Source organism: Herpailurus yagouaroundi, unplaced genomic scaffold (genome assembly GCF_014898765.1).
Source record: "Herpailurus yagouaroundi ecotype Mexico unplaced genomic scaffold, PumYag 28, whole genome shotgun sequence".
Taxonomy (NCBI): domain Eukaryota; kingdom Metazoa; phylum Chordata; class Mammalia; order Carnivora; family Felidae; genus Herpailurus; species Herpailurus yagouaroundi.
In genome coordinates this window covers 73,496,923-73,524,768 of record NW_024412376.1, presented here as the reverse complement: position 1 = coordinate 73,524,768, position 27,846 = coordinate 73,496,923, and the positions used below count along the sequence as shown (strand labels likewise).

General features: G+C 38.0%; 1 protein-coding gene across 5 annotated transcripts in view; it reads left to right on the top strand.

Annotated features, from left to right (window-relative positions):
• Nucleotides 1-27,846, top strand: part of ALPK1 (alpha kinase 1) — a 133,904-nt gene that overhangs the window by 45,689 nt on the left and 60,369 nt on the right. For all 5 annotated transcript variants that reach the window (XM_040475837.1, XM_040475827.1, XM_040475808.1 and 2 more), the window contains 2 exons: nt 22,001-22,232; nt 26,988-27,142. In XM_040475837.1, coding sequence (XP_040331771.1) covers nt 22,112-22,232; nt 26,988-27,142 — 276 coding nt within the window. In that variant the 5' untranslated portion in view covers nt 22,001-22,111. The remainder of the gene's footprint in view (nt 1-22,000; nt 22,233-26,987; nt 27,143-27,846) is intronic.

Below are 27,846 nucleotides of genomic sequence, written 5' to 3'. Positions count from 1 at the left end.
ATTAGACTGCCACCGAGAGCAGAAAATAAGAGATGATGAATCCATATGTGAAAATATACTTGAAAAGCCGAGCAAGATGAGCATTTACAGCTTCCATACTAGGTTCTCTTATTTAGAGGTCTACTTAGCCTTTTCACCTTCCTTTTGCTGTTGTTGTTGTTGTTCTAAACAAATGTTATGCGGAATTATTGTGTTTTAAACAACACCTAGGACAAAGAAGTAAATAGTTTACATCTAAACTATCACGATTAACCATTGTCTTCTAATGCTTCACCTATAATAACTTCAATTTAGGACACAGCAAGCCACTCCCACTTCTGCAACTGGAAAAAGGGGGTTAAAACAAATGGCTTCATTTCTTTTTTCTTTTTTTTTTTGTCTCAATGTATTATTTTATTAGCCTTTGGTCAGGCTATTTTATAATTTAGAGATATCCAGATGGTTTTGATAATTAGTTCATTTTAGCGAAGCATCATTTTAAAATCTTACACATTAAAAGAAATATGTAATTTAAAAGCATGGCCTTAGGTTCCAAAAGGCAATAAAAATTGTTTCTTTTAAAAAGTCAGTTTTCTGAATTTCCAAAGACCAGTAGAACATCATGTCTTTCATTCTGAAAAACTCACTTAAAGGTTTGGGACTCTATCTTTAGGCCCTTAATACTCCTGTCCATAAAGTCAGGATTAAAAACAGCCCTCAAAACAAAATGTCAGAAGCATTTTCCACGTGTTAGTTATTTCATCCTTATCAAGAGGTGGATACTATTATTAACTCGATTTTACAGAAAGAAACTGAGGTGCAGAGAAGTTATGTAAGTTGGCCATTATCTCATATTCAGTAAGTGGTAGACCCAGACTTGAGTACTTGGATGCAAAGCTTATGTTGTTAATGGTAGGTCCTAGAAGACGTAGGATCTGGAATATCTCCTGGTACTGAACAAGTAAATGTTAGCTTTCTTCTTCTTCCCATCCTTCAGCTCCCCAGTCCTGGGCCCTTGTTCCACAGAGTCCAAGAAAATGGAAAGAGAGAGTGGGAAACAATAATGCGAAGGGGGCTGATCCAGGTTTCCTTCTGCCCCTGTGTCCGACGCAGGGGTGCTGACATGCCAAAATCTGATAAATTCAGACAGTGGGTTCATGGTTCATTGTGCTGTCTTTTCAAGGAACCTTCCACCCCTTCATTATAGACCTCTGATGTGATTTGTCTTGACTTCGTTTTAACCAGGAAACCTTATTTTAACTTCCTTGTGAAATCAGTAAGTGCCACTTTGGAGGAGGAAAGAAGTACTTTTTGAGCAAGAATGTTTTGGAGAAAGATCTCTGTTTTGTCTTAAGAGTTCACCTGCTCTGTAACACGTGAATGCACCACAGAAACTGGCAGGCAGCAACACCACCAGCCTGCCTCCGAGGAGACAAAAGTAAACACCCATTTCAAAGAGATTGCGCTGAAATATGATATCAGCTGCAAGAGAGGGCCATCTCCTCTGGTCAAATGAGAAAAATCATATTATCCTCACTGTGGTATACAAATAGCTTGTAAGCCACATTCTCCATTTGAATGATAACAATAAAGTGCTAACCTCACTGCTGCCGGGCCAGGGCCAGCCTGATCCCATCTCCAAACACAAACACTTCTGCCTCGGTTTTGGCTGGGGGCTGTGCAGTGGCCTCCCAACCCCCACCTTTTCTTCCCCCCCTGTTAATTGGCTGAGACCACCAGAATTTGGAGGACACAGATGTCACTGATAGTTTTCCTAGGGAGCACATTCATGCCCATCTGTTGCAGCCTAGAAGGCTGTTCATATATCCACAAGGCCTTCATTTAATTCTTGTCAGAAAGTAATGTAAATCCAGTTTACCTCAGAGGTCGCAGCCGAGATTTATGCCAATGAGCCCCCTGCAATTTACACACACTGTAGTTGTATAGGATGAAAAGAAAGCCTTTCATGTTGGTGCATATTAACAAGAAAGCCTGCCTTCCGAGAGGGGCTTTTTGATTGAGGTTTCTCCTGATTTTAATACAGCCGATGCCAGTTGGTATACCCAGCTTTAGAAAAAGGGGAAAAAAAATCTAATCTTTAAACTAAAGTTTCTTCTTTTATAAGATGTAAAAGAGAGAGAAATCCTAGCAAGTGGCACTGCCATGTCTTTAATTATCTGCTATGAGACAAAACTCCCCTGCACTTGCAGAAGATAGAGTGTGACAGGAGAGCATGTTTTGGCCTGAAGTCTAGGGAGAATTCAGTTGTAAGCAATTGTCTTTCCAATGTGAAAATAGTAGTGGTGACCAGTTGAATTAGTCTCTGACTTCTCGGTTGTCTCTTTCTCGTATGTTTGGAGGAAATTATGGCATTCGATTAACTTTCTTTGGACCAGGCTGAGTAGAAACTGATTCATCAGTAAAGTGGAAGAGTACATACGTGATACATACTTATGTATTCATAAAATTATTGGGAGCCTACGAGTGTTTAAAAGGACTTCCATTCATCCTATCTTTCCATACATTTTGAAATATTCAGGACGGTATCAGTAAGCTGGAAGGCAAATAGTTTTAAAAAAACACCCATCAGGTCAAAATCTTCTGGAAAGCCTGAATATGCTTTTTATGAAGTATATGACCATGGGCAAGTTACTTTAACCTCCATGGCCTCAACTTTCTCATCCCTAAAGTGGGGATAATAAAGCCTATATTCATAAGGTTTTGTGTCTTAAGTATCTTGCATAGGACCTAAGATAGAAAATATTCAACCTGTGATAATTTCCTTCTCCATCCTGCCTTTTGGCAGTGTCTGTGACAGCAAACTGTAGATTAAAACTGTTAGTTAACTTGGTTTAAAAACTCTAAGCATTCAAATCATCAGATTACTTTTTCATATTTTTTAAAAAGGTTAAACAGACATGAAGTTGGAGATTTTCTTTCCAGTTTGCAATTTTTGTTTTGAGTTGTTTAACTTTTGAATTCTGTAGAAAGTAGAATAATAGAAGTGTGTTACATAGTTTTGTTAAAAGCAGGCTTGGCTTCTCTACTCATTCAGTCCTAGCCTGTGATTTCCCAAGACAGTGTTAATAGGGGGCGTGCTTCTCTTGTTTTTGTAGACAGTGCTCATTTACCCATGCTAATGGCTTTGAAATATTGGTATGATTATTTTTGCACACATTTAACTTTTTGTTTATATCTTTGTTAGGATAATATTCAAATTGCCTTGTGCTTTCTAAGCACGTACTGTTAAAAGGGAAGTGCAGCAAAAAAGCCCAGATTATATGATGAGGATGGAGGTGGAATGGGCCGTAATTAAAATTATGTGTTGTTGGTAACTCATTAAGCAGACACTTCAAATACACATAGTCATAGTCTGGACTTAATTACAGAATCAGATGAAGCAGTGGCTTCACTTTAGAGACTAGGGCTCACATTCACGAGGGCAAAGCACAGTTTTGTTGGCTATCCAAACTTCGTACTAGGCAGATTTAAAATAATTTCAAAATAGTCTTTTACCGCTTCTCAGAGTTTATCATTTCTTTTTTGCTTACAGTCTTTGAAACAGAATCTTTAAAAATTTTTCATTATACACAATTTCAAACGTACAAAATTAGAGGGGGCAATATAAGAAATCTGATATATTTTATTCAGTCTCAACGTCTAACAATCTGTAGCCAACCTTGCCTAATTTATACCCTCACTTTCTCCCCGCCTCCATGTCCCAGATGATTTTTGAACCAAATTTCAAACTGCATGCAATTTCATGTATAAATATTTCAGAGTGTTTCCCTAAAATATATGAACTTTTTCTTTTCTTTTTTTTCCTTTCTTAAATGAACTCCTTTTTGAAAAGCACAGTACTATTATCTCACCTTAAAAATTAACACTAATTCCTTAATATCATTTATTGCAACTTAGTATTATTAGTGAGAAAATGGAAGCCCCCCCCTCCATTATTTGAAAGATTATTATTTGGTGGATTATTTGCTTTCATGTTACAAATTAGTTATTTTGCTCCCACAACACAAGAGTTTCATGAATACCCTTTTGTAACAACTTTTAATGTTGATTTATGTGGTCGGTGTGTTTTGTGATATGTGGTAGTATCTTCCTAGAATGGAAATTTGTCATTTTATTGGAAAATAAAAATTGTATCATTATTCTACTCCTACCTACCTTCATTGATTCATTTGGGTAAGTGTTTTCCAAACTTATTAGCTTCAAATGAAATTATGCATGGAAAGCCACTATATAAAACGGATGGAAATGAAATTGCTCTGGGGCCATGTTGCCGACCTCTCATTTGTCCCATTCTTTCCCCATGTGGGGTTTTGGTAAGTGAAATGCTTTTTTATAAATGTATACCATTTTCCCATTCTGATTTTCGGGCAAGACAAATTGCTATGTGAAACAATGTAAAGAATAAGAGAGGATTGCATACATAGCTGAAACGACAAGAAAATGACAACATACTTAATTTTTAAGCCTACTACCACTAAAAAGAATGTTTCACTTAAAGTAATTAAAATGTTTATTATAATGGGAAAAATCTACTGTGTTCATAAATAATGGCCCCACTTCTTAGTTGACTATACTGGGGCCTCCTGGGAAGAGATGTATTTGCTCCCTGTCAGGATTAATCTATAAATGCAATCACCACTTAGACCTCATCAGTTCTTTCCTTCCCCTTCATTGGTCCCTCTGGAATTATATTACAGCTTGAGTAAGGTCAAAATTAGGATACTTTTTCCCCAGGAAAAACACAGCCGTTGTTATTTCAGTGCTTTAAAATTTGACAGTCAACCCAAGAGTTACTTCTTTGAACAGCCTGGAGTGTACATTTCTGTCACAGAATCAATATTCTACCAAAGTAATGCATTCTGTTTTTCAGTGTGTTTATTGGTTTCTTTCCCACAAAATCCAGGGACACAGAGTAGTCTCACATAAAACCACAGTGGATTGTATGTTTAAAAGCCTGTGTCTAGGGGCGTCTGGGTGGCGCAGTCGGTTAAGCGTCCGACTTCAGCCAGGTCACGATCTCGCGGTCCGTGAGTTCGAGCCCCGCGTCAGGCTCTGGGCTGATAGCTCAGAGCCTGGAGCCTGTTTCCGATTCTGTGTCTTCCTCTCTCTCTGCCCCTCCCCCGTTCATGCTCTGTCTCTCTCTGTCCCAAAAATAAATAATAAAACGTTGAAAAAAAAATTAAAAAAAATAAATAAATAAAAGCCTGTGTCTAACACCTGCAGATAATCCCAGTGAGTTGCCATTTGAACTTGGACAACCACTGAATTTCTGACTTTATCTTCAAATGTGGGCCATATTACTAGCTATCTTCCTCACTGTAATCTTATAGAAGTAAGGTAATTCTCCGATTTCCTTTGTCAAGTTTTAATATGAATGTCTTTGCCTCCAACTTGTCTAAACGTAAGTAATCTCATCCTGGTGGGTCAGAATATTGCTTTGGAGTTTTTTTCATAAGCGAAATTATATACTTATTTTACTTTCCCAATGAGGCTGTCTTTGAGGGTTGTCTATTCTGTTTCTTGGCAACCTTTAGAAGTATCAAGTACAATATATAATGGATACTCAACATATGCTTAACTACCATTCAGAAGTTTGCAAATGCAGTACATATTATTTTATATTTTAAGCCTGTAAGTTAGCTATCAAAGCTAAACCTTAAGGAAATAGTAAGAAACAGATCATTAATTTTTGCCAGGAAAAGATTGTATAAAAACTAATGTGTTTCAGTTGCTTACTTTGATTTACTTATTTTAAAATTTTTTTTCTGTTCTACACTGGCAAATATTCCTTCATTAGCTAAAAGCAAATAATAGAACTAACACCAAGTCTCAGATCTCCATCCTTCTCATTAGGGGAAAGAGAAAATGTGAGTTCTTCTGCTTGAGGAGCTACCAAAGAAAGTGAGTGGAGTAGTTCAAAAGCAATAAAATTATATCCCCAAATCAGGTGATTGATGTTCTGAGCACATTTGCTCTGTGACGGAGCAACATTTTATCCAGGAACAGAACTCTCACTGAAAGTGAAGAATCCTGAAATTGTAAAACTGTATTCATTTTCCAAGTCAGCCTGATGAAAGGAGGGCCTGGAAGCTCTCTATAGGTTACAGAGAGAGCAGAAGCAGGTTTGGTTTTCTTTCTGGCTCCTAAAATGACTCCCGTTAAGGACTCTGTGCATGTGTATATACCTTAGGATGCATATAAGCTGCCAACAAGTAAACAAAAAATTAAACGTGCTACCTTTTCTTTATGGACACCTTTCCCCCCACCTTAAGACCACACAGGAGTGGTAAAATCCTGCTGTAAACTCTCCTACAGGGCCCCTCACCCCGGGGCTGTACGTGGTTGTCACTATGTTCAATTAGTTTGGTGTGTGAATATTTGCCTCATCGAGCGATATTTTTGCCTTTGTGCCCTCCAACTGTGTGGATATCCAAGTGTGTGGATATCCCGGCGGTTCTCCCTCAACAGTCTCTTGCCACTCGAGAAAATTCAAGTCGTATTTGTTCCCAGGCCAGTAGGAGGCTCCCTGCCAAGACCCATCGGCTGCTGGTGACATGCACACGCTGTGTGAATCACATGGCCACATGGTGGACTTTTATTATGTCGGCCTGGGAGTGTGGTCTGCCAAACCCCAATCCAGAAGCCCACCCCCTGGCGCCTTTGACATTTTAAGTAAAAAATAAATAAAGAGCTTTGTGTGTATCTCAGAGTGAAGAAGAAGATGTGGGGTTGGGGGTGTTTCTGTCTGATGTGTAATCCGATAGACGTTCTTTCCCTTAGCCACTTCAGGGCTCGCTTTCCTGCCGCCTCAGATAGAGGAAAGGCTGAGTACTGGAGGCAAAGGCTGATTAAACCAAGTTGGCTGGGTTTTAAGGGCTTTTCTTAAAGCAAGTAAAACTCACATTTTTCTTCCTGAAAATATCTAACTGGTTATAATATTTCAATTCTCTAACATATTTTTATTCATTAATGAATGTGAATCTGGAGAATTATTTAGGGAATAGTCCCATTACTACAGGACTTTATACTGGGGGAAATAGCAACATATCAAGAATCTGAAAACTTTGCATCGCCAAGCAATTTTCTCTCTTAAGAACATAAATGCTAATTAAGTCAATAAGGAAATCAAATCCAAATAAGGTGAAGAGAAATTAGGTGACCCTTTAAAAAATGAAATTTTATTTCTTGAAAATTTTATTAATAACAATAACTGACCACTATGGAGCACTTATTGCATATGCTAGGCAATGTTCCTTGTGTTCTATATATAATATAGTATATTTACATTATTATAGTTATCTAATATCATAATATAATCCAATCGATCCTCATAAAACTCTGTGAGATTGGTTCTATGATGACCCTTTTTTACAGACGAGGAAACTGAGACATGATTTATCTCGGGCTGCTCAGCTAACAAGCAGCAGTACTGAAATTTAAAGCTGAGAACCCTGACTGCAAAGTGCTTGTGCTTACCTTGGCTACCCAGTGATGGCTTAGACACTGAAAGGGCAATTCCTCATTTTACTCTCTTCATTTTTCTGCTTCTATAATTTCAGAGCCCCCTCATCCCTTTCCTCCAAGACACAGTGTTCTTTCGTAGGCTATCTCAATCCGAATCTACATCAAAACAACTCTCCTGGCTGTGAGAATTACAAATACAAATTTGAAATATTTTGTTGCAAAAATAACTTTAATCCCCACATCAGCTGGCCTCATCAAAAGTCTGTAATGTTTCATAGCCCTGGCAATTTTATATCATAGTATACGTCCTGCCCTTTCCATTTGCATACGGCACCATCGCCTGGCCTTTCCTCCTAGTCCACCCCGGGGACATCCAGCAGGTTTGCCATTCTGAGTCTGTCACACAGAGCATCTCAGTTGCCTCATCAACAAAACACAGACGACACGAATGGTCAAGTCAGCTCCATTTTTTCTTTTAAAGATTTCTCTTCCAGTGAAGTTATTCTTGCTGTGTTTTTCTCTGGAACTCTGGTATCCAGTTAATGAGAAGGTGTGTTTTAAGGACAAGTCCTTAAAACTTGTTATATTCCTATCCTACTTGTCCAGAATTCCTATCCTGATCATTGCTTGGGACTTTGGGCAAGTTACTCAACCTCCTCCTCCTTCTGATTCGTCACCTAGAGTTTGGGTGGGCAATATCTGCCTCCTAGAGTTTAGTTGTCACTTTGAAGGCCCTTCAAAGTTTGTAAAATAATTTTTTTCTTGCTCTGTGAATGCCCCCCAGTGTCATGGAAGCTCTGGATTTGGGGACGTATGGAGTTAGTAAATGTGGCAGCTCTTCTCTTATTTCGGGTGCAAAACTACAAAGAAAACTCTTCCTGGAAGCACCACTTGGAAGTACAGGATCCTTGAGCCAGACCAGATGGCAGGTTTGGCTCACCTTGACCTGAGATGTTACTCTTCTAGCCATGGGGGCCGGGCTTCTAATTCATCGGATGTCACCGTGGCTGATGGAGTGGGTAACTGTAGCTGCAGAGTATGAGCAACAACCCCCACGATGATGACCTTTTTTTTCCCCTCCTCTTTCTTCCTGAGGCCAACAGGTAACCCATTCATGACCCGGAACACTCTCATTGCACTTTCCTGTGCAGTCAAGTTGGATAAACACATTCAGCAGTCAGCAACTGAAGAGGGTGGGGCACAAGGGCAAGAGAGACAGAGACAACTTTGAGAGAAGGGACAACTTTGGCTTCCAGTCTCCTGTTCTAACAAGGTGTGGCCTTTAGGCTGGAAGTCTTGATATAAAAGAGCCACAGGAAAAAACTCCTCTTTCATTTATAGAATTCCCGAAAATCTTTTCTTTTTTTAATTACATACACTCCTTCATTTTCTTTGTAAATGGAAAGAAAAGGTGAATTGAATTTCTTGGCCATCTAGTGTTTGTGAAATTAATGGTTCAAACTGCCTGTCTTATTATTTCACTAGTCACTGCTAACTCATGGATCCTTAATACAAGATGAGGATCTCCTCCTTGGAGTCTCTTGTCATGCCACTCCCCAACTAGATTTCTTTTCCTCACTTCTCTCTCCAACTATTTCAGATCCTACCTCCTTGAAAAGTCCCAGTGCAAGTGCCCCTTCCTACTCTGAAAGGTTCTTTCTCTCTCTCAATGGAATCACTGACTCCAATCCTAAGGGCAGGAACTGATATTTATTACCTGTGCAATACTCCTAGGCTTGAGTTTCTATTTTCCGTTTTTTAATTTTTTCATTAAATGTCAAATAGGTATCAAAAAATTATAAAATAGGGGCACTTGGGTGATTCAGTTGGTTAAGCGTCGGACTTTGGTTTAGGTTATGATCTCACGGTTTGTGGGTTCAAACCTTTCATCAGGCTCTGAACTGACAGTGTGGATCCTGCTTGGGATTCTCTCTCTCTCTCTCTCTCTCTCTCTCTCTCTCTCTCCACCCCTCCCCCACTCACGTTTTTTCTCTCTCTCTCAAAGTAAACTTTACAAAATTATAAAATAGGTGTAGTATACCGAGAACATGATGAATGCTCATAAATCAAATAGTCTGAGTAAAAAACGTACCACTTGCTTTGACGTTTCCTGTGTTCATATGCTTCCCCCTCATCTTCTTCACTCTCCCCTCAATAAATCCACTGTTGTTAATTTTTAGTTTATCATTCCCTTCCTTTTCTTTGTAATTTTACCATATATATTTGTATCCTGTAATAATATATTGTTTAGCTATAAACATTTTTATGCACATATTCATCTGTGACGTGCTTTTTTATATTTCTAAGATTCATCCATATTCCTATATGTAACTGTAATTCATTCACTTACTTGCTTATTCTATCCCAGTGTATGAATACACTTCAGTTTTTAATTAACTTTTTTTTTTTAAGTTTATTTTGAGGGAGAGGGAGAGAGAGAAAGTGAGGGAGGGGCAGAGGAGAGGGGGAGAGAGAGAATCCCAAGCAGGCCCCATGCTGTCAGCGCAGAGCTTGATGCAGGGCTTGAAGCCATGAACCATGAGACCATGACCTGAGCCAAAATCAGGGGTCAGACACTTAACCAACTGAGCCACCCAGGCACCTCTACACTTCGGTTTTTTAATCCATTCTCCTCTTGATGGGTAATGGATTGTTCCTTTTGTTTGCTATTGCAAACTGTGTCACTGTGAACATGCTCATATTCCCTAGACACAGGTCCCAAGATTTTCTCCAAACTAGAATATCTAAGAGTGGACACTGGGTCATAGTGCACCCACTATGTGCATTTTTTTTACTTTACTGTATAATGCCAAACTACGGTTTCCAGTTTCCAACAATAGTGAATGGAAGTAGCAGTGACTATTCTTGACAACTGTTATCCAACTTAAATTTTTTCTAATCAAAAAGTTGTGAATGGTCATGGTTTGAATTTGTATTTCCTGATTACCAATGAGCTTGGACACATTTCATGTGTTCATTGGCAATTAATGTTTTCTCTTGTGTGAAGTGTCTGTTCAACTCTTTTCTTCATTCTTTTTCTACTATGAGATTGGTCCTTTTCTCAAGGATTTATAGGAATTCTTTGTATATTCTCAATAGAAATCCTTTGACAGTTACATACATTGCAAATACTTTCTCCCAGTTTCTGACTTGTCTTTTCACTTTCTTTATGGTGTCATTTTAGTAATCAGAAGTTCATCTCTCTCACTAATTAAATATCAGTCTTTTGTGATTTGCTCTTTTTATAAGTGTTTGAGAAATTCTTCCCCAACCAATGGTCAAAAGGATATTCTGTCTTAGATATTCTCCTCTAAAAGTTGCATACTTTTGTCTTTCACATTTAAGTCTTTAACTAGTATTGATTAAAAAAAATAACCAATTAGCTCAAGGTCATGTATTGAGCTAGTGTATTAAACCAAATTCCCATATATACATGTGTCTCTTGCAGAACTATATTTAGAAAGGCAATTTGCCTATCCTAGTGCCAGTAGTTTTTGCATCATTTAATATGATTTTATTATTAATTATTGACATCTGTTATGATACTCCCCACTCCTCCCTTGTTATTTTTCATTAGAAGTATCTTGATTATTCTTGAACTTCATCCTTTCACATAAATTTTAGAATCATCTGGTCAGGTTGGCACACAAACACATGTTCAGCTGTAGCAATTTTTATTAGAATTGCATAAAGATGGAAATAAATTTGGGAAAAATTGCTATCTTAATAATATTGTGCTTTCCAGGCCACTACCATAGAATATTTCCTCATGTATTTAGATTTTCATTAATGTCTTTCAATGAAGTAAGTTTTATAATTTCTTTCCAAAAGTCTTACATAGTTATTATTAGAATTATTCATGGGTTACTTCATATATACACACATATAAGTTTTAATTATACTTTACATATTTTATGCCATTGTAAATGGTGTATTTTTATTGTTACATGTTTTTAGCTACTTGTTGTAGATTTAAGGATATTTTGCATAAGACTGAATTTATTGGCTTGTTGGATGTTTGATAAAATTTTACTGGTAAAACTGTATGTTCCTGGTGTTTTCTTTGTAGGAAGGTTTTTCAACTACTGATTACATTTCTTTAAGATTATAGGACCATACAGGTTTTCTGTTTCTCCTTGGTTTCTTTTTCAACGTTTATTTATTTTTGCGACAGAGAGAGACAGAGCATGAACGGGGGAGGGGCAGAGAGAGAGGGAGACACAGAATCGGAAACAGGCTCCAGGCTCTGAGCCATCAGCCCAGAGCCCGACGCGGGGCTCGAACTCACGGACCGCGAGATCGTGACCTGGCTGAAGTCGGACGCTTAACCGACTGCGCCACCCAGGCGCCCCAGTCTCCTTGGTTTCTTTTAAGTAAGTTATGCTTTTATATGAATTGCCATTTTATTGTTTTCAAATGTATTGGTATATAATATTTCGTTATTCACTTGTTAGCTTTTTAAAAATCTCTGTAGTATCTGTTAATGTCCCCTCCTAAGATTTTTAGTCCTACTTTTATTTGTTTGTTCTCTATCTCTTGATCGCTTTTACCAGCAGTTTGTCAATTTCAGTGGTCTTTTGAAAGAACTTTATTTTATTGAGCTTCCTATGGAATATTTGTTTTTCCCATTAATTTCTGTTTCATTCCATGAATTTCTGTTCTTTTTTTTATTTCACTTTTTCTACCATTTATTTTTTCTATTCATTTCCTTACTTTTGGTTATTTTAGTTTAACTCATTAAATTTCCCTCATTCTTTATTACTATTGTAAGTATTTTGGCTATTAATTTCCTTTTATGTTCCACTTTGATTGAATTCCACATATTTTGACATGCAGTATTTATCATTCCACTGTAATACTCTCTAATTTTCATAATGATTCTTTCTTTGACCTGCAAATTATTTAGAACTGTATTTCTTAATTTCCATCTATTTGAATATTTTTCTAGTCATCTTTTTGTTATTGATTACCTTAATTGCCTTTCAGTCATACAATGTCATATGCAAAACATTAATCTGTTTTCTGAAATTTGTTGAGATTTGTCTCATAGCACAGTAAACCTTAAATTCTTATAAATGTTCCTTCCAGGCATGCTTGAAAGTAATGTATAGACTGCCATTGATATGTTGTTTCATAAATATCTATTCAATCAAGTTTGTTAATTGTGTTGATCAAATCAGTGATATCATTACCACTTTTATTTGGTCTGCTTAATGTATTAGTTTCTAAAAGAGGTGTGTTAAATTTTCCCACTATGATTATGTATTTGCATATTTTTCTTTATGGTTCTTTTTTTTTTTTTTTTAGAAACATTAAGCAACCTTTTAAAAAAATTTTTTTAATGTTTATTTTTTTGAGAGAGAGAGACAGAGTGGTAGCAAGGGAGGGGCTGAGAGAGAGGTAGCGAGATACAGAATCCGAAGCAGGCTCCTGGCTGTGAGCTGTCAGCACAGAGCCCGATGCAGGGCTCGAACCCAAGAACCATGAGATCCATGGCCTGAGCTGAAGTTGGACGTTTAACCGACTGAGCCACCCAGGTGCCCCTATTGTTCTTTCACTTTTTGTTTCATATATATTAAAAGCTATACTCCTAGATGCATATACATTTAGAATTGCTATACCTTCCTGGTGAACTGAACCATGTATCATTGTAAAGTAGCTTTTTTATCTTTATTAATGCTTTTTGCCTTAAAGTCTGTTTTGCCTGATATTAATATACTTTCTTTTATTTATTTATTTTTATAATTTTTTTAATTTTTAAATTTTATTTTTATTTTTTTTAAGTTTATTCATTTATTTTGAGAGAGAGAGAAAGCATAGGTAGGGAAGGGGCAGAGAGAGAGGGAGAGAGAGAGAGAAAACCCCAAGCAGGCTCTGCACTGTCAAGTGCAAGCCCAGTGTGGGGCTTGAATTCACAAACAGTGAGATCATGACCTGAGCCCAAGTCAAACGCTTAACCAACTGAGCCACCCAAGGGCCCCAGTTTTTTAATTTTAAAGAGAGCACGCTAGTAGGGGAGAGAGGCAGAGGAAAGAAGAGAGAGAGAAGCTTAAGCAGGCTCTATGCTCAGTGCAGAACCTAATGCTGGGCTAGATCCTGTGACCTTGGGATTATGACCTAAGCCAACATCAAGAGTCAGAAACTCAACCAACTGAGCCATCCAGGTGCCCCAATATACTAACTTTCTTTTAGTTAGTATTTTTCTAATATATCTTTTTCTTATTATCTTTAAACTTTCCTTATTCTTATGCTTTAAGTAAATCCATGTGACTATTTTTAAAATCAACTCTACCTTTATCTTTTAACTATAGCATTTAGTTCATTTATATTTATTGGAAATACTGATATATTTAAATTTATTTCTGTCATCATATTTTGTATTTTAAATTTATCCTGAATTTTCCTTGTTTTTTTTTCCCCCTTTTCTTTTCTTGCCTTCCTTTGGATTGTTTTGTTTCTTTTCATGTTTTACCTTCTACCAGTTTGAAACTTACATGTTTTATTTTTAAAAGATTATCTTAGAAGTTTTTATCACAGTCTAAAGTTAAAATCTCCCTACCTCCTGTCAATTCCAAGATCTAAAAACACTTTGACATCAATCACTCTCCTCCTCATATATATGTTGTTTATATTTGTATGTGTTTTTTTTCTATTTTTTAATCTCATAAGACATTGTTATTGTTGTAGCTTTATACAATCAGTATTTATATTTAGCCAACATTTCACCACTATTTTTGTTTATTATTTTCCCTTCAGTCTCAGGCCCTTCATCTGTGATCACTTTCCTTCTATGTAAAGTATGTACTTCAGGGATTTATTTAGTAAGAATCTGTTGATGTTTATTTTTAAATATTTTTATTTTTCAAGGTTTCCCCCCAGTATATTGAAGATATCCTTTCACTGTCTTCTAGTTTCCATTGTTGCTTTTAGGTAGATAGCTATAAATCCACTGTTGTTTCTTTGAAGGTGCTGTGTTTTCTCTCCAGTGACTTTAAAGATCTTCTCTGTGCCCTTGGTATTCCCTAGTTTTGCTATGATATTTCTAAATATGGATTTTTATTTATTTATTTAATCTGTTTGAATATTATGGGTATTTTAATTACTGTCTTTCTCCTGTTCTTAAAGTTCTTAGTCATTATCTGTCCAAACATTTCTTTTGCTTCTCCCTCTTCTTCCCATCAAGGATTCTTATGAGGCATATGTTAAAGCTTTTCCATCAATTTTCCCTGTTTCTGAACCTCTCTTTTGTATTTTCTCTCTCTGTCTTTTTTGTTGTTGTTGCAGTTTAGATATGTTCTGATTTATCAACAGTTTAAAAATTCTATCTTCAGCCAGAACTAATATTTGACTGAATCTATTTAATTCATAGATTTAAAAATTTTTAACTATTATTTTTTCATTTATAGAAATTCTATTTGATTCTTTTTCAATCTGCCTATACCTTTGTATAGTTTCCTGTTCTTAACTCACATACTCAATATACGCTTTCACAATTTAAGCATGTATATTTTGTAGTCTGTATCTGATAATTCCATTAACTAAATTCTTTGTGGGTCTGATTTTGCTATCTGTTGTTTCTTCTTTCATCCATTGTTTCCTTTTACCTCATGCATTTTGTGAGTTGGCCAGGGACTCATATTTCTTGGTATTTTATAGGTGGAAATTCTTTGAAGCCTAGTTTGAAGTCAGATTCCTTTAGAGAAGATTATGTTTCATTCCACCAGTTGCCTGAGAAAACCACCAACCTAGGACCTTTCTTTTTTTTTTTTTTTTCATGAAATTCACGTATGTAAAACTACCTTTTATTTGCTCTAGCTATTTTTTTTTTTTTTGAGAGAGAGAGAGAGAGATTGAGGGCACAAGTGATCGAGAGGCAGAGAGAAAGAGAGAAAGAATCCCATGAGGGTCAGAGAGAGAGAGAGAGAGAGAGAGAGAGAGAAGCAGAGCTCATGTTCACCTGAAGCAAGGCTCTTGCTCATATGATACGGGGCTCACTCACCCATTGTCAGACTCGAACTCATGAACCCTGATAATCATGACCTGAGTCAGATGCTTAAACAACAAGCCACCCAGGCGCCATGCTGTAGCTATTTTAAATAACAAGCACAGGGTTAGAATATTATTTATCTCTCATGATGTTGAAAAATATCATATAAAAAGCTAAGGAATGAATGAAAAAAATGATTAGGTATTTGACATGTTTTCAATAAACACATATGATCTTGAAAAACATCGCATAAAAGCTAAAGAATGAATAAAAAAACGATTTGGTATTGGACGTGTTTCCAATAAACACATGTGATCTTGAAAAACATCGTATAAAAGCTAAAGAATGAATAAAAAAACGATTTGGTATTTGACATGTTTCCAATAAACAGTTAATTAAAAAATTTACATGAGCTCTGCATGTTGCCTGGGTCGGGATGTCATTATGTTATAAGTGGACTTTACAAGGTATGTTCTCCTGAAGCTTGAGGATCATTTTTAAATAACTTGTTTTAAAGTAATTATTAGCCAGAAGTTTTGTAGATCTGTGGAAATTCTCAAGAGAAAAAAATCTGGTCTCCCTCAAGAGGCAGCATGTTTTGCCACAGGCAAATTTCCTGAGAGGTGGCAGGAGAGGATGAGGATTCACTTTTAGCTTGCCCTTACACTAAAGGATCAACCTTTACTGGGACATCAGTTTTATGCAAGGGAACAGTGTCTTCTTATACATTCCAAATTGGATAGGCCTTCGGCTTTATTTCCTATCTTCCCACACTCCAAGATCGTGAAAACCAAAGTTTCGCTTACAGTGTTTGCAAATACACTCAAGGCAAAAGCTAACTTCTGTACTGGCTAACCTTCTGGGTTCCAGCTTTTTCTTGGTTTGTTTTCTGAGTAGTCCTTCCTTTCTTATAATTTTTTTTTAATGTTTATTTATTTTTGAGACAGAGACGCAGCATGAGCAGGGAAGGGGCAGAGAGAGAGGGAGACACAGAATGTGAAGCAGGCTCCAGGCTCTGAGCTGTCAGCACAGAGCCCGACGCGGGGCTCGAACTCACGAACTGTGAGATCATGACCTGAGCCGAAGTCGGACGCTTAACCGACTGAGCCACCCAGGCGCCCCCTTTTCTTATCATTTTTATTGATACATTGTAGATGTGATAAAGGGCATTTGCAGCATTTTTACTTGTTTTCAGTGGGAATGTTGTTCAGAATGTATAGTCTTCCATACCACTAGAACAGAAGTCTACCCTTTTGGGTTTGGGTGACTTAGAAGTTGCCTTCTCCTTCTCTTTTTATTCAGTTTTAAAATGCTAACAATGGCTGTTACCCAAAAATATCTATCCAAGCCCCACAGTTGTCTTACTCTCCAATCAGTTCTCTTTCTACTTTTGTGTCCCCACTTGCACGGACCAGTACCAGAGGCACTATGGACAGAATTTGTGTGTGGGGTTGCTCAGGGGAAGGTGAAAAGGTGGAAAAAGCTGCATTGTCATTGCTGGTGACTGATCAGAGAAATGTATTCTTGTTGTTCTTCATTAGATACCAGAATAGAACAATATGATAAATGATTTTGAATGTAGATGAAAAAGTAATTTTAGTATAATTATTCATTTATATATGAATCAAATGAGCTCTGTATGTTCGCTTGTGAGTCTAACCAAACATTAATTGAATTCCAACAAAGATATTTTAAACTGAGACTTTGGACTATAATCCTGTTTAATATTTTAATGTACTTATGTCTTATTCCCATAATTATATTATAACTCCTTGACAGCGTAGGCTTCTTTATGCCTCTACTTCTTTATGCTTCCCCACATCATTTAGCTTAAGGATTATGACTAGCTGGCTGGTGGATTATTACAGAAGTGGCAGCTAGTAGACCATGGAATGCCTTTGGAATTCTTTTATTTTCTTTGATTTACCCCCAAAGGAGTACTAATTGTCCAAGAAAAAGACTCACAAATGCCAAAAGAAATGGGGTTTTGAATAATACACTGATTTGCCTTCTCTTAATGATGGCTGATTTCTCAATTATCTTACAACTCATCCACTCAGCTGTATTCTAGGTCACCAATAGAAATAAAATACACAAATATCAAAATTCCAAACATGGAATATATGAACACATGACCATTTGGCTATGTGCATGCATGTGTGCCATAGATTCTAACTTTGTTGGATATCTAATATTATCCTGGAAGCATCTGTTTGTATGTTCTCTTGCTCTTGATGGCCTCTTTCTATTTAATTTTTTGAAAAAATGTATATAGGGGATGTCAAAATAGAAAAAATAATTCTTAGATTACAAAAAATATGGGGAAATTAACATTATTCAATTTAGAAATAGGTACAGCTCACAGAACGCCACAGTTCAGGGAGCAAAAATTGATATGTGTTGAAATTGAAAATAATTCTTTTATAAAGGAAGCTGACCAAAATTTCCAGCAGGATCATTGCCTGAAGGAAAATTTTCTAGGCTCCAGCCTCTGTTATGCTTAACAATGAACCATACAAGTCTGGACAGATGGTTGGATTCCAAAGTGTTTCTCATGTTACAGTATTTTCTTCCTATTGTCTCTCCTGAATTCTGCAGGGAAATGAGAAAATGCTATAACTTTCAACAAGTATAAAGAATATTTTCAATATATTTTGGGAAGTCCCAAGTACTAAACATTAATTATCCTGGAAATCTTCTTTTCTTAGAAATGCTTTCTTGGTTAGAATCCAATTGTTTATTCTGGACAGTATGACTTATCTTTCTATCTTTATTGCTAGAAATATAAAATATAAGATGCATTTATGCCTTTTCCTAGATCCCTTCTATGTTCCCTGTCTCAAAGTATGGTAGCTGTCCATTCAACTTTGAGCTATGGTGAGCCACAATCTTGGGACTCATTTTTAAGACCATATCTATCCAACAGCAACACTGCATTTATTCCCTAAACAGCCCTCAAATTTGTCCAACTTTCTGTCTCTATGACTCTGGCCCAAAGTTCTGATTATTTCTCATCTAGGTTATTACAATAAATGCCTAACTAATCTACCTGCAATCACCTTTTTCCTCTCTGCCCCCAAAACACCCTATAGCCAAAACAGAATGAACTTTTCCAAATGCAAATCTGGTCATGTTCCTCCTGCTACCAGTAGTTTCCTATGACTCTTGGGTTAAACACAAGATTCCTTACCTGGCACACGGGGCCCTGAACAGCCCCTACCTACTTCTCCAAACTCACCTCATCAACTTTCTCCTTTTATCTCTAGTTAAACTAATTTGGCCTTCTTTCATTTCCTCTGTATTTCTATCTGCATTACGGCTGTTCCCTATCATTTTAATTTCATTAAGCCCTGTTCTTCTTACAGAGTTTAATTCAAGCATCATATCCTCAAAGAATACCCCATTAACCTGCTCTAGTTTCATCCAAATTATTAGGACAAGTCCTGTTGTTTGCCCTCACAGAACCACATTTCTTATCTCTCTTTCACAGCACTTAGACAAAAGGAAGAGATTTATGATCCTGTAGACATTAGGGTTTCAAGTGAGGGAACAAAAGCAGAGTTATATTTATTTAGTAATCAACCTCTGAGATTCAAGCCAACATTTCTAAACCACAGAGAAAAGTATACATAGGAATATTATACCTAAGTGTTCTCAAAAGAGCCAAGAATTATGCAATAAATAAGTATCAGATATTCTTAGACAAAATAGACAATCTGCTGAGTATGTAATTTAAGACCTGGAAAGATATTAGCAATTGTTCCCACTTAACCCCCTTAAAATAGAGATAAGAAAAATGAGTCTCCACAGTGAACCTCAGAGGTCTCACAAATAGTTGACGATAGAGAATGAAGTGGAATTAGTCACAAATATCTGTTGAACACTATTATGTGTAACAGTTTTCCTATATCCAAGTCCTCTATTCATTACTACATGCCCTTTCTGTTTAAACATTTACAGAAACAGAGCAATTAAAGTTTATTTTAATTTGTCAGTATATTGGGGCACCTGGGTGGCGCAGTCGGTTAAGCATCCGACTTCAGCCAGGTCACGATCTCGCGGTCCGTGAGTTCGAGCCCCGCGTCGGGCTCTGGGCTGATGGCTCAGAGCCTGGAGCCTGTTTCCAATTCTGTGTCTCCCTCTCTCTCTGCTCCTCGCCCGTTCATGCTCTGTCTCTCTCTGTCCCAAAAATAAATAAACGTTGAAAAAAAAAATAATTTGTCAGTATAACAAAAGACTACCTCCTACCTTAAGAGGATGATATGGCACCAACAAAACATTATTCTAAGCCTTTAGACAAAGGAATGGTGTGCTATTAACATTACATCACAGTACAGGATTATTTCTTTGTGCATGAGTTCTTCATATCTTCTTATTATACTCCTCTTTCTATATGAGGTCCTAAAAAGGATCCTAAAAAGAGAACCCCCTTCTTCCTTTCATTTGAAGAAAAAGAGTGTGTCCTACTCACTTTCAGTTAATTTCAAGCAAGGTTTGTTAAGTTTCTCAATTACCAACTGCATTTCTCAATCTCCATGCTAACCCTCCATTAGAGCACAACTCCCTTTTTCAGGAATGGTGGGCCATTCCATTGCTACATGGCTTCTTGCTCGTGCTACTCCACTAATTAGCTCTCTGACCAGCCCTTACTTCTTGGTTCCTTTCGTAGAAAGGCAAGCTAATGGCCAGCTCTTACCACACAACATTCACTTAAAAACACTTGGGCTAAAAGGGACATTGGAAACCATTTAGTACCACAACACAATCCATGCAGGAATACTTTTCTGAAACATCTTAAACAGAAGAGAGATTTAATTTATACTTATGCTTTAAATGCATCCAGTAACTAATTCATCACAATCTCACTTCTGTGAATTCTCTTTCAAGAAACAGGAATTTTGTATCCAAGTACTGTACTTGTGTTCTTCACCAACAATACACCATTATTTTAAGGAAACAAGCCTGTAACATCCTGAAACTTTGCTTTGGCAGTTTTCTGTCTAAAGAACGTGTGTGTGTTTCCAAACCCAAAGTATATAAAGTATACCAGCCAGGTTAGAATGAAAAAGTGAAAAGTTTATATTACACATTTAGTTCATCTTTCATTTTCTGTTCCTGTTAAGGAAAAAAAAGAAAGAAAGAAAAATGTTTTCTTGCTATTTAAAATTCAAGACTAGCTTCTTAAAATGAGACTTTTTATCCCAACACCTACGCAATAATTCATGACTTTAATATTTTTAATGATTACTTCCCTGCATGTGTAAGCCAGGCGATGAAGGAACATGAGCCATCCATACATTTGTTACTTCCTTCCCTTTCAGACTCTCTTGCTTTAGTAATAAAATTCTATGTGCCCTAGGGGCGCCTGGGTGCCTCAGTCGGTTAAGCGTCCCACTTGGGCTCAGGTCATGATCTCGGGGTTTGTGAGTTCAAGCCCCATGTTGGGCTCTGTGCTCACAGCTGGGAGCCTGGAGCCTACTTCAGATTCTGTGTCTCCCTCTTTCTCTGCTCCTCCCCTGCTCACACTCTGTCTCTCTCTCAAAAATAAATAAAGATTAAAAAAATTTTTTTTTAATTCTATGTGCTCTATAAGAATGTCTAAGCCCTATAGCAGCTCCACTCTATTCTGGCAAACTCAGGAAGAGTTTCTTTGTTTCATTTGTTCATTGTAAACAAAGGAAGTTTGTTTTGTTTACAGTGTACATTCCTTAATAAAGGGAAGATTTATAGATAATAAGATAGTATTCTTATTTATTTATTTGTTTGTTTATGATCTGTAAGATAATAAAGACGTGTTAATTCAGTAATTTTATGGTATTTATTTGCCAGGTACTTTTGTACTGTTAGTAATTTATTTTGTTCGTGAAATTACCTTGACTGCAATAGATCATTATAGTATATTCATATTTACATATGCAATCTGTCATCCAAAAATTCATCCATACACTAGATCTAGGAAATTGGGCTTTCTGGGATATCATTTCTCTATTTTATTTGGCAATACGCCTAGCGGTGAAGAGCTTTAAATTTGGCATCTGTCATTGCCTACCTTGGTCCAAATTATATGATGCTAAATACCATGAAGAATACTTCACAGGGGAAATCAGTAGTGGGTTATGAGAATGGTAAACTTCATATCACCATGTGCTTGTATCTGAATATTAGAACTGTTAGCCAGATGCTTCCTGTAGACTTCCAGAGAGACAGAAAGTGCGGTGCCACTGGGATCCAGAGGCACTGATGGGAAGTATGCAGAAGACACATAAATCACAGAGTATATTCATTTCATTTGGCTTCATGGGATTCCACTGACATCACTGCGGGTAACCAAGGTCTGCACCAGGACCCTCTCCCTTCTGCTCTCTGACGCCTTCGAGGTGCTGCCCATCTAGACCAGGCCCTGCAGTAATTTCACACACTCCCCTAATAAAGTCCTCCAGGGCTGTCATGTATTTTCATGTGTTTGCCCTATTATCCCTCCCTGCTTGAGTCTTGCAGATAATTGATGATGCTTCAGTTAATCATCTTTCTCTCGCTTTTGTTCACCAGGTACCTTCGCCTTGAAGGGGCTCTTTTATTGAGAATCGATGTCTTCTTCTGGGTAATTGATCACCATAGACCCAGGGACACTTGACTCATCGTTGAGGAAGAGTAATCATCATGAATAATCAAAAAGCCGTAGCTACACTACTGCAAGAGTGCAAGCAAGTGCTGGACCAGCTCTTGTTGGAGGCGTCAGATGTGTCGGAGGAGGACAAGAGCAAGGACCAGCAGTGCAGAGGTGAGGTCCTGAGGAGAGGCGCTGGGGGGAGGGAGAAGCCAGCAGGTTTGCTCTCAACTCCCCTGCCTGAACGACATGTTTTCATCTCTGCCCTATTTTTCTTCTCTTGGCAGATGACCACCGAGAGATGAGTGGATTTCTAGGGCATGAATGGGACATGGGCTACAGGCGGACGGGCAGGGGAGGAAGCCCACTTTGTTGCAGTGAATTGCTGTCAGTTCTAATTTTAGGCTTCAGTAAACATGAGGCTACAAGAAAACAGTTTAGTTCAAGAAGAACAAAGGGTGCAAGTAGGCTGGTGCTCGTAAATTTCAATTATTAAAAAATTGAAGCAACTTCTGAATGGTGGCATATACTTTTTTCAAACTAAGCTTTTGTGCCTCATCAGTTTCCATAGGCTTCTACGGTTTCCATAAATATGTCATCTCATTGGTCCAATCTTTCTTTTTTTTTATTATCAATACATTTCTCATGCTGCATTCACATGCCATTTGTAAAATAAATCCTTTCATACCGATGAATACTGATTGCATCATTATCGGGGTTTAAGAATTTGGCCTTTTGCTCATTTCATAGTTTATGCCATTCATAGTTTTAGATGAGTCGTTGTTTGAGAAGTTTTGATCACAAAGTCTAGAAAGTTAAAACATTTATTTCTTCCATAACCAGTTTTGGAGAGGGAATTTTCTTTCCTTTCAGCATTTGAATAAATTTTCCTGCGTTTCTATAAGTGTATCCCTTTTATGTGCTTTTAATTTTTGTTTTTTTTGTATTTTTAGTGACTGGCTATTCCTTGCAGAGATAAGATTACATAAAATGCACACTCCCCATCTCTTTTGTTGTGGATGATTATGTAATGGGAAAGGTTCTGGAGGAGTCTCTCCCACATTCTTGTATACTGGCACACACACACAGAGGCACTTCAGGTACCTAGAGGTGTCTTAAATTTTTGTAATCCGTTATTTTTGCCCCTTTCAAGGTAAAATGTCCCATGTCCCATTGTTTCACAACACCTTAGTTTATGTGTTTTCCTTCTTTATTAGCCAGATACACCACTGCGTGATTTTGCTTGCTAGTTATACGTGCCCATCAGCCTGGGCACACCCTGGCAGGTGTTAGCCCCTTGTCAGGGAACGGCGGGTACTTGGCGCCTCCAGAACACACTGCAGGGCTGGTTCTAGTTCCCTCAGGGCCAGCGTATTGTGTTCTCTCTACTGAAGTTTTTCTCTTGTCCTTTTACTACATGGCATCCTTTGTCTCTTTAGCCCAAATTCCTTCAAGCTTTGTGTTCTCCCTAGTGAAAACTCAGAGCCCCAACTTGGGTAGCATTTTCTTCTTTTTTCTTCCCAAGTGCCACAGAAGAGGAGAAATAATCAGTTTAGTTCCAGATAAGGCAAATCAGGGCTACAAAATCATTCGATTAGCAACGGCCCTTCAGGTACGCTGCTTGGGGAAGTAAGTGATCAGAGAGGCAGAAGAGGATACTGCTCCGTCAGGGGCTGACTGCTGGGGTTGGCTGAATCTGATAAGCCAGTGCGGGAGGAAATTTGTGCTGAGCCATTGATAATCTCAGCATTAACCCATCCGCATGGAGGCAGGCTTCATGATCCACCCCAAGCACCATCAGTACAACTGAATGCAGTGTGAGTGCAGAGTCCCTCCCTTAGCAGGTGGTTTCTGAGCCATACTAGTGACTTAAGTGGTCACTCACATGTGCTCCAAGAGAAAGGTATTAGTACAGGGCAACTTATGGTGACAGGGCAAGCCAGAGAACTCTAAACATGATTACTGTGGTTTTTGTTCTTTCCCTCCTCTTCACAACCCTGTTCTCTTCCCTCAGAAATTGTCCTTGTCAACATGGGTGACTACTTCTAGCAACTTCCTCAGAAATAGAGAAGGAACTGAAATCTAAACATATATATATATATATATATATACACACACACACGCATATATATGCATATATATATACACATATATATATGCACATATATACGTATATATGTGTATATATATATATATATATACCATATGTATATGGTATATTTTATTACATCATATGGTATATTTTATATAATATAATTTACTATCAAATTGGCTAACATACAGTGTGTAAAGTGTGCTCTTGGTTTTTGGGGTAGATTCCCATGGTTCATCACTTACATATAACACCCAGTGCTCATCCCAACAAGTGCCCTCCTCAATGCCCATCACCATATTTCCCCTCTTCCCATCCTCCCATCACCCTCAGTTTGTTCTCTGTATTTAAGAGTCTCTTATGGTTTGCTTCCCTCCCTCTCTCAAACAGAGATATATTTTTTAAATGTATTTCAGAAGCATCATTTATTTCAGTGTGCCACACTGGACTATCCATGTTCTGGCATGATCTGTAAGGAAAGGGTAGTGTGGAGGAGGCAAAATGAGTTGTACAGAATCAGATTTTCTCCATCATCGTGAAAAAAATTGAAAATATTGAGACCATTCAGTGCCAATATAAGGTGAAATTCTTTGAATCCAGATACCAGATTCCTGTTGTCATTTGACTACTCATTTGACTCCAGAGCTTGATACTCATGGGCAGAGTGTCCAAATTTATTGGCCAAACTGGGACACTTGAGAACAAGAAGGAGCACTATTAATAAGTACAGGAGGACCAGAGAGAACTGTCCTAAGTGAACAGGACTGAATAGTCATCCTATTCCCAACTATTTAGAAATATCATTTAAGAAACTTTCTTTACATACATACCGGAGCATTTCTGGCAATCAGAGGGCCAAGCTTTCCAGCAGATTATGACCACATAGGTCCCTAATGCCATGGCTCTACTTTCTTTGGAGGAGTGCTATCACACAGTCAGTGCTCCGTAGTTCTGGGTTGCTGAATCAGGAAGCAATGATTTCAGTGTGATATTTATAAATCATCCTCAGTAGTCAGTATGGATTACTCACTGGTGTGGCCCATCTGATACCCTCTCAATGCCAAGCAGTGTCTCCTCACCAGCAGTCATCCATACATTTGCCCACTTGGCAAGGACACAGAAAGGCATCATGGACCAAGGCAGAGTTAGATTTTCTTCCTTCTCTTCTTTTTGTGTTTTACTCTCTGTGTCATATCTCTTTGGTCCTATTTAGCATGTCTCATGTAGATATAAGACAAATCCTTTTAACCATCAGGGTGTGAATTACAACAGCGATAACACACGATGTCTGTCTTCAGGGAGCTCACAGTCCAATGAGAGGACAGTATAGTTTCAGAGCAGTGGGATGAACACTGAAAGGGCATCTGCATTTGGGGACTTGGGAGCACTCAGGAGGGACATCTCAATTCTGTGGGATGGACATCTCATGGCAGGCTGATGAGAAGTACCCAAGTTTGCACTGAGTGCTAAAGCCAGTGGGCCTGAACTTGATCATGAAAGGACTGGAAGAAGGCAATGCAAAAATGAGGACAGAGTATACAAAGTCATTAAAGAACTGTATGCAGGGCAATGGCCTGCTCCATCTTTTTTTTTTTTTTTTTTTTTTTTTTTTTTTTTTTAAGCAAAATGGGGATCAACAGTGTGGAAGTTGGAGTGGATGAGGCAAGATAGGAAGCAGGGGTTCAGGCAAGAATTACTGATAATGAAAAGAAGGAAATGGATTTTTTAGGATCTACAGATTTCAATAGCCAGTTAGATTCAAGAAGGAAGAGAGAGCAAAGAATCTAGACTGACTTTTAAGTTTCAGACTTGGTGACTCAGTGAATGGCGGTAGCATTCATCAAAATAAAGAAACAGATTTAGAAAAAAGACAGTGAGTTCACTTTTAGATATTTTTGAGTATGAAATGTCTGTAAGATAGAGATTTATAGCTGGCAGTCATATAATCAGGTCCATAATCCCTTATTCAGACCACTTGGGGTTCACATGTGCTTCAGAATTCAGAATTTTTCAAGTTAGGAAGGTAGTATGGAACATGTACCATCTACTACATTCATACTCCAGTGGAAGCTGGACAGCACCGATAGTCAAACATAATTTTTACAACAAAACTTTTGGCTTCTCACTAAGTAAGATAAACAAGACCGTAAGTACCCTCTAGTCAGTTCAAGTCTGGTTTGGGTGCCAAACTTAAGAAAAAAACCTTCTAGTTTCCAGAACTTTTTGGGTTTTCCAAGTTTGGACAGGATATTGTGGACCTCTTATAATGAGGTTTGGTGCCCAGGAAGAGATCGAATATGTCTACTAATGTAATACAAAGCCATCTCACAATAAGTCGATACCATTTCAAATTTCATTTTTTGGTAGCCATTGTCAATATTCAGATGTAGTCCATAGTGAAAGTATGAGGTGAGGCGAGAGGTCTTGGAGAGGTAAAAAGAGGTTGTACAAATTGACTCTCTGCATTACGCAGCTGCCACAAGCCCCAGATGTCATTCCATCTCAGTCCCTTTCTCATTTTACAGGGAAAATAATATTTCCTTCATTCCTTTCTCTGATTCTTCATGCAGAGATAGTCACTGAAGTGCTTTACTTCCTGCTAAAAACCTTTCTTAATGCCTGACTACCCCAATTTACCTGAAGGGCAAAGTAGACCAGGGCCACCCCTGACAGATAGCTTTGCGCTATTATTCTTTGAGTCAGAACCACCAGCTCAGACCAGCCAGCAAGAGGTAGGAAAATTTTTTTTTGCCACGGAGGTGCTTCATCATAACATTGGTAACTCAACAGCCTTTTCTTTGACTGCAATTTCCTTACCTGAACTCTGACCTTTTCAGCTTCACTCCCCAGTGAATTAAGGACCCTGATCCAGGAGGCAAAGGAAATGAAGTGGCCCTTCGTGCCTGAAAAGTGGCAGTACAAACAAGCTGTGAGCCCAGAGGACAAAACAAACCTGCAGGATATGATTGGCGCCGGGTTGCAGCAGTTACTGGTAGGAAGAGCCACACCACCTGTTCCTCTGACACCCTGAAGTGAGGCATTTAGCCTCTAAGTGGTCTAATAGATTAAATTTCTTTGAAGCATAAGACAGCCCCTACCCTTATGGTCAGCTCTGCCAGATTGACTAATGTGGGGGAAATAGCTTTTAGAAAGCGTTGCCTGCCTGTAAGACCTTCTGTTGGAAGCCAAAGCAAGTAAAAGTGAAGAAGAATGGTCAGTGGGTCTATCGAGAAAACTGTCATCCTGAAATGTTTATTATATCCCTGGTAGTCCAGAAGCACTGGTTTTGGTTCTGCCGTGTCTCTTAGCATTTTTATTTTGAAATGCTCCTTTTTAAGGGTTGAGTAGCTTGAAAAAAAAAAATCATTCACCATTATTTCATCAGTATGACATGCGGTCCACCATGTCCCTTCCAAACCTGGGCTCCTCCTCATTCCCTTGTCTCCTCACAATGCGGGCTGTTCAGGAAGCATTAAATCAAAGTCATTGACCTGCTTATTCCTCAAATCACTTCTTGGAAATTGATCAAACTGCTATCTCTTCCTTGGATAGAAGAGGACCTCAGGAACAGCACATGAACTCAGATCTGAGCTCAGATTTCAGCCTTAGGTTCTAGGGATGCTACACAGAGTGTCATTGTTCTTTTTAGTAGCATTGTTTTTTTACTTACATTCTCTCAGATGATTGTCAAGGAGA